The 13,202-nt window shown below is 32.3% G+C and overlaps 1 protein-coding gene across 1 annotated transcript in view; it reads left to right on the forward strand.

Moving 5' to 3' along the window:
• LOC106100140 overlaps positions 1-13,202 on the forward strand; it is a 158,247-nt gene that overhangs the window by 45,160 nt on the left and 99,885 nt on the right. Inside the window, exon 3 of the mRNA XM_013278883.1 lies at positions 6,037-6,245. Coding sequence (XP_013134337.1) covers positions 6,037-6,245 — 209 coding nt within the window. The remainder of the gene's footprint in view (positions 1-6,036; positions 6,246-13,202) is intronic.

Raw genomic sequence — 13,202 nt, forward strand, 5'->3', positions numbered from 1 at the left:
TGCAAGCATTACCTTTCGGATAAAAAATGAATTATCAAAATCGGTCCACTAGCGGCGGAGTTATGCCGTAACACACATAAAAAAAAAATATAAAAAAAAACATACAGACGAATTGAGTACCTCCTTCTTTTGGGAAGTCGGTCAAAAAGATGGTAGTGATCAGAACATACATCATTTCAGTCAATTTAGTTTGTTTAAACTTTTTTTTTATGATATAAGGTGGCAAAAGAGCGAGCGGCTACCTGAATCCACCGAAATGGAAAGCGACCGCTGCCCATAAACATCTGCAATTGCAGATTCGTTCCATACCCTTAATTGATGGTGGAGGAGACGCACGTAAAGATGACATTTCCCCTTCCTATGCGACTCCTCCACCGTGATATCCACTTCTCCTCCCCATCCTTTCCAAGAAAAGGGTAGAAAGGAAAAAGGACTAAAATTAGGCCTCCGGCACCACACTCATCAGACGAAACGTGGAATTGCTTCCACTTCACGTCTGGACTACTCTAAAACAATATTAAAATGAACTTTTACAAAGTACTCTACTATATACGAGAAGTAAAAGCTTTTCAGCATGAAGTGAAATAGAAAAAAGAACAATATAGATTTTCAAGTAAAGATTGCTCTGTGCAAAACAAAAGAATCTCGCTTTAAACAAAACCCACGATTGAAAGCAATAGAAATGAAACTCCAAAAACTCCATTAAGACAGAAAGAAAATATAACATCAATAGTGTAAACCGTGTACAGGACTCGAAAAATGGAGCGGCCACATAAGGACGATTGAAAAAATAATTCCAACGACCATAATACAAGCAAATTCAAACTTTACGTCACAGTAATAAGGTTTTTAATTAAACTGTAACTACACATACCAACCGACCACTGGGAAACATTGGGTGATTTATTGAAAGCATAATTGGTTTTGTTTCGGCCAAGGTTTGGATTAACGTTACTTTTATGTCTAATACGTACCAAATGTATAACGAACTGGATTATTTTGTAATATCTTATTCTTTTACTTTACTTATCCTAAATCCTTTTTTGTAGTTATAAAGCTTTAGTTAAGTAAACTACAGCATCAATGTTACTTGTTACTAATGTTAATGCGAAAATTTGGAAGGATGTTTGTAGAAAAGGGGCACCAATTTCAAATGACACGTTCTCTAAGGCATATTGTTTTTTTTTTCATTTATTTATACAAAACACAATATTACAGTTTACATATAATTTTACAAGTACATTTCACATATTTTTTTACTTTTAATTTGCATAAGTCTGTATTTTGTTTTGGTTTTGATTTACAATAATAAACCGTATAAGGGAGAAAATTAAGTTGAATTTTTTATGAAACTATTGTTTTGATAAGACCTTATTATAAAAAAGTATCTTAAATTAGGTAATTTGTTCGTTTATCAAAATGATTTTAGGTTGTCAATTCATCAATTGTAAGGAATTATGACTATTAATATAAAAAAAGTAAGTTCCGTGTTTTATCGCGTCCGAACAGCCGGCGTTCGGGTCACCAAAATAAATATGGATTAACCGAAGGAAATGTGATTTGGTACGATCGGTGTTTCAATGTTTGTATACTGTAAGAATAACTACTTCAAGATATACCATAACTGCATGTACTTTTGTTAATAAATGGTTTATAACTTCACTTTTGAAAATATACATTTCATGAGAGCCTTGGCTCCTGCACTAGGTTCCCCTGTGCTGCAGGAGCCAATCCCTTTCCCCACTTGTGAAAAGAAATAAGGACATGTTCATAAGTGTTTAAACATAAAAAAATACAAAAATATTTGTATTAATAATTTTAATTTCCTTAACATAAAAAAACACCTTTAACCAATTGAATTGCAATTAAATAATTGCTTTACCATATTTTATCTTCTAAGTGAAACTTCCAATACAATTTAAAGAAAGTTTCTGCATGAATATATTAAAAACTTCGTATTTTATATTCTTAGCGCGAGTTCCGAAACAATATTTGAAAAGTTTAAAAATCTTTAACAAAGAAACTGAAGGTTTTGTTTGAAATTGCCTAATGGTTCAATCTTTAAATAGATATTGAATTTATCATTTATTTTCGGTAAATAGACGCGTGTTAATTGACCGTAATTTTATGTAATAAACTTGGAACAAAAGAAAAATGTTTTTTAGAAATAACACTAAAAATAATGCTAACGAAAGTTTTTTTTCTAAATGGAATTAATTTAGAAAAAAGTAACCACAAAATACTGGATTAATTTTCATCATTCACTTCTTACAGATAATAAAATTACCACAATCGTACTTGTGTTGTTCCACAGATTGCTAAACATAAAACGATTCTCTTGCAATAAAACAGCATTTAAAGTAACATTTAAGGCATAGACATTAAGAATTTCATCTCGTAACAAATAAATTCAAAAGGGTAAAACGATGAAAGTGTAATTAAAACGGTCGTCATCTCTGGGGCTGTAAGTACTATTGTACTGAGACACGGACTGGCTTCAAATCGCATTCTCTTTTATATCTTTGTTTTCTGTTTATATGTTGCCTTCATCAATTACTTTGTATACTATGTTGCAACAAATTGCAACTCCTGTATTTTGATACATTACTTTAAAATGTTTTTTAATATTCACAACTGATGTGCGATTGTCGATTGTTTCGCAGCGAATTCAATTGTTTATTTGCACATCTAAAAATCGAGTAGTGTAATTTGCTAGGCGTGCTAATTTGATGTGACAATTGCATCGTTGTTAGCACATCAGTATGTGAAAAATTTATCTGTGTATGTTTGTATTAAATGAATATAATAAATAGGCAATTTACAACAATCAAAAATAAATGGCTTTGTTATTCGCTGCTAGTGACCACAGAACTCATAAATTTGTTACATTCGCTCAATTTACTTTGTTATTACTGTAATTACAGATTATAAATATACTACAAATGTTCAATTGTACTGTAGTAGAGAATATTGTTCTATATGAAAGAATCAATAGCGTTTTATATTTTTAGAAGTAAAAAGAATTTGCTAAATAATCAAAATAACTCCAAACGAAATCGCTAACATCCAAGAACATTTAAAAACTGTTTGTTGCACTTTTCGAAGTAATGTTTCCACATGAACTTATTTCTTACTTCGTGCGAGGAAATGTGAGAAAAATCCAGAGTAAAACGGCGTAATACATTTGAGATCTGGCGGTCCGGCGCGGTCCTGCGCGGTCCGGCGTCCATTACCGAAATAGCCCACTCGCTCCGATACAAAACCAATTATGTTTTCTATAAATTCTATCCTCCACTTTCCGGTACGTGATTGCGTTGTAGATGTTACAATCTCGTATTAAAAGAGATACATTAATTTCGTTGATATCGCTTTTATAAAGAAAAAACAAATGTTTGATTTCATTTGAAGGATTCTAGACTTAATACTACGCGATCTTACGCCCTAATTGAAAGGGTAATTTAAGAAAATGCTCATGTCATCTGACAGAGTAGCTATGAGTAGAGTATGTTAAACATAGAAAGAATGCTGACGGTAAATAATAGACATCAATCAAACAGTCTATCCGTAAAGATAAGTCTACTAACACTGGTTTTGTTCTCACTTTCAATACTCTATGTTCCTATAAAAAGTGTGTAACAAACATCTTGCGGTTAATTAAATAAGAATTAATTCCCCGTAGTGCTATTTATGCACACAATTACGTATAAATCGGGAGCACGTCGGTCTTCTAATTGCATTAAGACGCAGGCGACGCTTGATGTAATGTAATTGTTTGCGGTCAGGGCGCTCGTGACTACGCAGGGGAGGGGAGGCTGGGGGAAGGGACACAGAATATACTAAGGAACTTTGATAATTAAAAATAGCGATACATTTTTGAAATTAGAATCAAATTAGTCCTGTTTATGGATTAACTTAGATTTCGTGAACTGTCCACTTTGTTGGTTAAAAAATTAATATAAAAAACAATTAAATTTGCATCGAACACACGACATAGTTATGAGTTGTTTGTGCCGTGAACCATCGGGTTTTTATTGATACTTTTCACATTCAGGTATCAGCATTTTTATCACCGCAAATACCACTTTTAAACTTCAAACGTTCATACAACAAACATAGATTAATTTACTTTTGTATGTGTGTTTTCATGAGTGCTTCAGTTAATTAACGTTCGGTTCATTTTAATCCTAACAATTATTATTCATGCGGGAACGTGGAAGTGTATAAATTGATTCGTACATACTAATGGCTTCTATTTACTTCCTTTGATAGCATTTAAATTATTTGTTACATATCAAAGAGCGCGCGTTTGACTAAACTGTCTCAAAACTGTTTAGTCTCGCTTTTATTTCTATGAACTTATATGGAGATGTGCACACTGTTGAATGGACTACAAAACAATCGACAATCGCACAACCGTTGTGCGATATTTTAGTCAAAGGTGTGCCCGCTCTTAAGCATTAACTACGAGTTATCTGTACTGTATTACTACTGTAAAATTGTTTAAAATCGTTTTGTCTAAGATGTACTAAGATGTACAATAATATAAACTTTACCTTTTTTATTATAATCAAAGGAAGCCAAACTAAAGTTAAATCCAAGTAAATAAACCTACATAAATGTTATTAAACGTATAAATTGACATGTTCCTTTTGTAAACAATACAAAGACGAAACCTTATATTTGTGTGAATAGGGAACTATTCCGAGGACTGTTCGTCACCCCAAACCAATTTATAAGAAATGTTTTTTCAAAGTAATTGAATCGCTAACGGTTATTTATATTTCTGTTAACATGATTCCTAGAACAAGTTATTATTTCACGTTAAATTTTATTCGCTATATTAACTTAGTAAGTTAATTCAATTAAGAAATCTTCATTAAATTATTGCTTAAATAAATTAAATCGTTACTTACAGATTATTTATTTTTGGAAATAACCCCCTTATACTAATCTTTCCCTTAGTGAGGCATCTAAATACTCTTTATTTCCCTGGAAAAAGGATTTGTCTTTTGTTAACTTTGTGGACGAACGAGAAGCATACTAAAAGCTTAATTTAACATTATCTAAGATGTAAGTGGAATTAAAAAAGGTTTGCTTTTGTGATTCATGGTGTAAGGTTCCTTTTTGTTTGATATCAAATATAAATGAAGATAAAGGAATGTGTTCTATTTAATTAATTGTATTATATTATCATTGTAATTGAAACTGAGATAACGAATTAATAGATATTGTGTAAATTCGCTGTTTTCATTGCCGAAACAAGTTGAAAAACATGTTGTATCTCAGGTTTTTTGAAAGGAAAATGAGTATTGATAACACATCCAATTCAATCATTGAAGTATTAGTATGATACACAACTATCATACTATTGTCATACTTCATACTAATATTATAAATGCGAAAGTTTAGATAGATGGATGTTTCTTAGAGTCTGTTGCCTAAACGGCTGAACGGATCTGGATGAAATTTGGTATAGATGTAGAGGATAGTCTAGAAGAACACATAGGCTGTTTACTTCTGTTTTTTATTATTTCCACGCGGACGGAGTCACAGGCGATAGCTAGTATATTTAAATATTAACAATACATACGTCTCTTGCATGAAACTGTGTAAATAGATACAGTGAAATAAATGTGTTGTTACGAGCATTGTAGTGGCTTGAAGGACACTTTCATCGTCTAGTAGAGGTAACGAGATCTAAGTTTCAATATTTTAAGATATCAAAGAATATTCAAGATTCTTATACACAAAATTCGTTAGATTCGTCTTTCAGTAATTTGTGGTTTAACATTCTACCTGTTTTTAAACTGAAAGTGAGTGTATAATCGTTGTTAAGTCCTCAACTCTAAAAATATTAAGAGTGTATAAATTTCTCAAAATATGTATTTCTTGATTCATTTACGTTCAAATATAAACCTATACGTACGTTACTCCCTATTTTTATTATTATTTTATGTTATAACAATGTTACCAGTGCCTATGCCTTCTTTATACCCCAACTTTAGGGAGTCAACTAATGATTGTTTTTTTTTTCAGATTCGCGAGCATTGCGTGACGTGCAACTAATAGCGCCGTCAGCTGTCAGATTGGGTGACACAGTGTTGCTCGGTTGTAAATGGACTTTAGAAGGGAACGAGACATTGTACAGTGTGAAGTGGTACCGGGGTAGACAGGAGTTCTTCAGTTACCTCCCCAAGGAGTATCCCTATACGAGACTCTTCGCGCAGCCGGGCATCAACGTCGACGTAAGTGGATTTTTTATGTACAACTTTGTTTTATTCATCGATATTCACTTGTCTTTTTACTATTGTGATATACATTAAGGGCGTGCGCACACCTGAGACTATCGCACAACTGTTGAGATTGTCAATTGTTTTGCAGCCAATACAACTGTTTAGTTGGATAACTAAAAATCGAGTAGTACCTTGATATAAGCTTATAGGAATCAAAGCGAAACTAAACAGTTGTTCTATTTAGTCAACGGTGCACAGGCTCTAAATAGAACTAGTGGTTGCCTATTGGTAGAAATATTTGAATGAAATTTGATAGCCCTGAATTAGTTATGATAGAAGAGCGAAGAATGCGTTTAACTCTTCATACATCATCATCCACTTGCCCTTATCCCTTATGGAGGGTCGGCACAGTATGTGCTGCTCTTCCATACATCTCTATCAGCCGTCATATCTGAATCCACTCCTTTCTTAAGCATATCTTCTTTCACACAATCCATCCATACTTTCTTCGGTCTTCCTCTTCCTTTGTAGCCATCCACATTCAATCTCAACACTTTCTGGTTTATGTCCCCATCATTTCGTCGCATAACATGTCCATACCACGCTAACCTTTTGCTTCTCAATTTCTCCACCACTGGCGCTACTTTCAAACTTCCTCTAATGTACACATTCTTAACTTTATCCAATCTTGTCACACCACACATCCATCTTAACATACGCATCTCAGCCACATGCAATCTTAATGCGTTTAACTCTTCATACGTTGTACTTATATTCTTCTTCAATAAAACACAGTTTATCAACTTTAATAAAGAAGCAAATTCGTTTTCCATTGCCGCTAACTTTATGTATATTGCTTTAACCTGACCTGATGGTCTTGATACAGTAAACAGGGTTTTATTGGTCGTTAACGCACTTTTCATGTTTTATTGTCAACCATTGTTAGGAAGATTCGCTTTACGATCAGCATTAAAAACCATCGCCTTTATATGAAACGAAAATAAGTAATGGCGGACTATATTTTATTGCTGCGTTTTAGGTGTCTTAAAAATTCTCGTCTTATTCAATATTAAACCACTAAGTTTATATTAGAAATTCACTTATGTATAGAACTTTATTAAGAAGACTTACATTTTAAGAAGAGTACTATTTCTATCAATTCTCAGTACAGCACCAATTCCTTTAGTAGTTAAGCCGTCAGGTATCTCTTGACATTATAGATTTTCATTGCTCCTTTGTCTCTTTAACAAAATCTACAGGCAAGGTTCTTCTGCAAGAAGGAGAATCCATTCCTTCGTCATCATCAAGTCTTAGGACTCTGTTATCCTTTACTGCAACTTAGAATATTATCTTATCTGTACCATTTTCTTCACTTACACTTTGATGAATCTCTGTTATAGAGTAGTTATTGGTATTTAAATCTTACAAATCTACTGATGAATATATACTGATATCGCATTACCTTCGTATCGTCGTAAATACGATCGTTTGAACAAACAGATAATATTTTATGGGCATCTCTTATTCATCCTGTGTAATAAATATCGAGTGCTGGTATGGAAATTTTTAAATAAATTAATCTTAGTATAAACTTGCTTGTTTGCTTAGTTTTTTTTATTAACTTTTTTATGAATTTAGCTTCGTTTGTTTGTAGGTTTAGTTCTTACTGTAGTTATTAATTTAACATAAAGAAAATAGATAGATTAGATACATTTTAGTCTTACAATGTACTTAATAATGTAACAGTACATCAACAGAACATTATTATATTTAATTCTGTTGATACATTGAAGTCTATTGATTTTTTTTTGTAAAAAATATTAGTAGATCTAGTTAATTTACTAATATTTCCTTTAACCATTCTAACTTAGCTCTAGGCTTGTGCTAAGATATGGTTCACGACAATAGTCGAATGGCGGGATTCGAACCCTCGACCACAAAATCGGTAGTCCGTACTCCAAACCGTTATGCTATTGGTGTTTATATTTTACAAGTTTTAGGCGGCGACACCGTCCGTGGAGTTAAAAAAATAAAAGTGAGTAGCCTATGTATTCTTCCAGACTATCCTCTACGTCTATGTCAAATTTCATCGAAATCCGTTTAGCAGGTTAGGCTACAGAATCTAACATCCAACCATCGAAACTTTCTCATCACTTGCATATACCTTGGTTATGACATTTCATAGCAATTAAGTACTGAGTATTCAAGTATCTAACTTTGCTAAGTATTAACGGTAAACAGATTGTTAGTTAGCTAAGCATGGATACAAACTTTCTTGTTTTAAGTTATAATGTAACAGAAGGGATGCAAACTTCGGAACGTTTAGCTATTACCAAGGGTACAGGATAATCCTAAGATCTACGTCATGGATTATATTAATATTTATTTCTTATTGCCGCACTTAGCGTGTTAAGTGATCCTTAAGGAAGGCTCTTAGTGGAGATTTTAAACATTGTATTTATAACGAATGTCTAACAACACTTCTATATCATTAAATAGTACTAGCTGTTCCCGAGCGGTTTTATTTTATTGTTTACATTTATAATATTATCAATAGAAAATGTCAAAATGACTGAAAACCTTAGCAATCTTGCTTTCTTGATGTTGGTAGCAACTTATGGTCTCTTTCTCACATTAAGGTTTTTATCCAAAATATATAGTCTAAAGCATGACGTAAGTGCAGGGCTTTTTATTACAAAGATGATTATTCAAAAATATGCTATGATTGCTGACATCTTAGGCAACAAAGAAGTATGTGTTTACGCTTTATTATAATAGTATAGACGTACCCAAGAATATAAAAATCAAGCTAAGAGTTGCTTTAATCAAATTTTACTTACATATTTTTCTGTAACATGACGAGTGTGTTTATTCTTGTCAGACAATGTATATTTTTAAACTCCAAGTCTTATTGTTATATATATTACAAGCCACTAATTATTTCACTTATATAATTTCAGAAAACATATTTCTGAAATCCAAGCTAACCTTTTTCATACGTGAAAAACTTAGTTTATAAATAGGACCGTAAATATAGAAGGTTCAAAATAACGCCTTTCAAATATTTATTCCTTAACGTATTGGAAGTTTTTATTTTATACTTTTGTATAAAAATAATATGTACATTATGAAGTAAGGAGTAAGAAATTTTTCGCCCCTTACATTACCTTAATCAGTCTTCGTTTACTAAAACGAAAAAATTCGACCTTTTAAATATTTGAAAATGTATGTTAAATAACACGAATGGGTAAGGTACGAAATTAATTCGAAAAAACCTGAAAAAAACCCCTGATAATAGAAAAATGAGATATTATGTACAAAGTAAATATTGTCTCAAAGTTAAATAGGAAAATTCATAATTTAAGAGCTTTTAAAATACCCTTCTTTGCTCTTAAGAGAAAGAATACGTAAGTAAATTGACAAAATTAATGGGTGAAACCTTCGAAATTCAATTATCTGAACAAAACAACAATTGAATCTATAAAAAAAATCTTTTTACCGTTACAAGAATCCTTTGTATTAAATAAAGGCAAGTGAATAACACTCGAGCCTCTCAATAAATCTTTCAATTTGAATAAGATTTTTTAAAACAAAAGGGGATTTGTTTTGTAAAAAGAATTTCTTTAAATGATTCTATGAAAAATAATTCTATCTTAAAAATGTCGAACCAAAAAACAATGCGCCTGTAGACAAAGTTTATGGATATCAAAGGCATAATGACGTATGTAAAAAAACGTTAGAAACGAAAAAAAAAATTATCGTAAAAATAGACTGTCCTAATGTTGAGATTTGAGTATTCTACAGGTATTTATAAATACTATACTAAATTGCTAATAATATAGTAAACTAGTTATCACCCTGGACTCCGTATAAAAAAATGAATAGCCTATGTGTTCTTCCAGACTATCCTCTACATCTAAAAATCCGTTCAGCCTTTTAGGCTACAAACTCTAACAAACATCCATCTAAACTTGCACACTTGTATTATTAGTAAGATAGTAAGATTTTACAATGTCTTTTTTGATTACCGGGAGAATATTTCAATTTATACGTTTAAACTGTCGTGGTTTTTACAAATATAATGTTAATAAGACACGGGTTTCTTACCACAATTGGATTCTTGTAGCTCCCAATATTTCAGCACAGTTGCAATCGCCATGTTCACGAGCCCGTGCCAGCCGATTGTCTGTGCCGTAACATCGGGAGTTAAACAATCCAATCATGGTAAGAAACCCGTATCTTATGAACATTATATTTCAATTTCATATTTTGTACATTTAAAATAGATATAAGGATCATTGTTAATTACTATTGTTTTCATGAATAGTAAGAGAAACCTAATATAGGTTGGTGTTTAATTATGCACACGACTAAAGCGTGAATTACACAATGTATAAATTTTAATTCCCGCTGCGTGCAGTGCGCTATTCCACAATACCTATCATAACAATAGCGTGATCGTTACGTTTCGTTTGTGCTCCCAATCCGATGTGAACTGTTATATTCACACCTTTATGATCCTTTACTGTTATTGTCTATTTCAAATTCTGCCATTACTTTACAATAAAATACAAATCATCACATCTTTTGAATAAAACAATTCTCTCATGAGTCTTTTATTATACTTAGGGGTCTAACATGTAAATTTGTGACATAGAATTAACATCGACAAAATTTGTATGAGATTTGTCGTTGAACTTTACTCCCGGTGACTAATACTTTCTCGTATTTTCCTGCTAGATTCTCTATCTTGGTTTCTTATGCGTCTCTTGATTTCCACCATAATCTCTTTTGTAAGAGAATATTATCAGATCTATCATTTTAGTTCTTATTCCAGACATCCTATCATAGGTTATGTCTGAGCCACATAGTAACGTATAGCGAGCTGATGTTGATGACGTATTTACCTATTTTCTAGGATACTAGGATATTATCTTAATACTTGGTTTTGACGTGTATCTGATATTTATAAAACGAGGAGATTGCTTAAAGTAACGTAACGTTAGCATCTACCTCATTAACAAAGATAATGTAAAAGTATCTTCTTTAAGAATACTTGGAAGATTCTATTTATAAGGCATATAAGGTAATTTAATAGAGTATTGATGTGATGCTTTAATCTATGTAAAATAAAGCGTAAACACACTTCTTTGTTATGTTGGATGTCAACAATCACAGTATATTTTTGAATACTCCGTTTTTAATTAAAAATACCTACACTTATGACACGATATAGGCTAAATACTTTCACTCTATTAAACATTGGGGGTAAACAAATTGTAACAAATCGTAACAGCAACGAATCATGATTTCCAAGGTACCGGAAAATGTTAGGTAACGGAAGATAACAGAAATCGCGAATGCCTTCAGTGTCATATAAGCATTTGAATTTTGACATTGGGAAATGAAAGTTTTACGAATTTAAACAAGGTTTTTATAATACCATGCAAAGAAAGGCTCAAGGGAACTAGAGTAATAACCGTGAAGAAGCAAATGTAACACTAATATTTGCACTATTAGAAACTATAGAACTTTATGGAATTCTACAGTGACGGTCAGTGTGAGACATTTAAAAAGAAAATGCCCGACCGGACTTAGGAGAATCTCCTATTAGCAATTGAAGCGAGTATGGCGGACGTGATTATACTTGGGTAATCTACCTTAATTGGCAGTTAAGCATAGTGAGCCGTCTGAGGCCAATTAGAATCCTCTATTACGTCGTTTAAGACCCCCTACTTACGGAATAGCTTTGTATCTTGTGCGTGTATCAAAAGATTTTCTAAGATCCCAACATATTGTTTTTATTGTCGGTCACGTTCCATTGGAATATACAGATCTAGATTATTTAGAAATTCAATGATAACATTTTGTGATGATAATTCTGAAAATTTAATGATTTTTGTCAGCTTCACCAAAGAAGTTGATTCGTCTTGAGAAATTTAAAGTTGCTACGCTACAGACTAATAAATGATAGAAACAAATTCTGTCATATAGATGCAGGTTCAATAATCCTGAAAGAGATGTTACTGATTAAGATGAGCAGTAAAATTTTCGATTCTTTCAAAGCAATACGTATCAAAGCGAACATTACAAATAACGATCAATTTCGCGTCCAAAACGTTCGCTTTCCTAATAAACACGCAATAACAATGAATGACAATGAAGGTGTAACGGTAATCGCTTCGATTCGAATCGAATCGTAACATAACAAACGTTGCGTTCTTCCTATCGTTATTATTGTATCGGATTTCAAAACGATCGCGCGGAGTCGCTTACAAAACTGCGATTTAAAAACATCAAATTGAACAAAAATATGTAGTTACTTGTTTACTCAAAAACAGAGTTCACTTTGCAACTTTCTTGACAAACAGGAACATTTTAAACTTAAGCATTATGGAAAACTAGAAACCTTCCACTTCAATTTTAAAAACATTTTCTTTAACATTTCATAAATTATGCTATTTATTTAGAAACAATCTCAGCTAAAATTTCTTACAAAGTGGCGAAGCGTCTTTTTAAACAAAGTAAAAAGGGAGGAAAAAATAAAGGAACTATGGAGCATCAAAAACAATATAAAAGTCTAACCATTTTCCATAATGTTATAAAAATGATCGTTAAATAAAAGAGGGCAATGGAGGGGTTACTCGACTGCTGTCTCCGAAGATAATAAAAGAAGGGGGAATATCGTGAGAAATTAAAATGAGCTAGAATCGTGGTCAGTGTAAACAAGTTGGAGGGGATATAGAGGGTGTTGGGGTGGCTCTTATTTTCCAATGCCGGATCAATAAGTGGAAGTGGGCCGCGGAATATTGCCGGACATTGAAATATAGAAAAAAAAAAGATGATGCCTTAATTACAACGACGCTTTGAAGCGGGTCGAACTGTTGGAATTTTTCAACGAAATTATAACATTTTTTAAAGTTTATTTCATTTTTGTACGTCAAATATAATTAAGTCAGTGATTTTTTG

The sequence above is a fragment of the Papilio polytes genome, unplaced genomic scaffold, assembly GCF_000836215.1.
Source record: "Papilio polytes unplaced genomic scaffold, Ppol_1.0 DF824069.1, whole genome shotgun sequence".
NCBI classification, from domain to species: Eukaryota; Metazoa; Arthropoda; class Insecta; order Lepidoptera; family Papilionidae; genus Papilio; species Papilio polytes.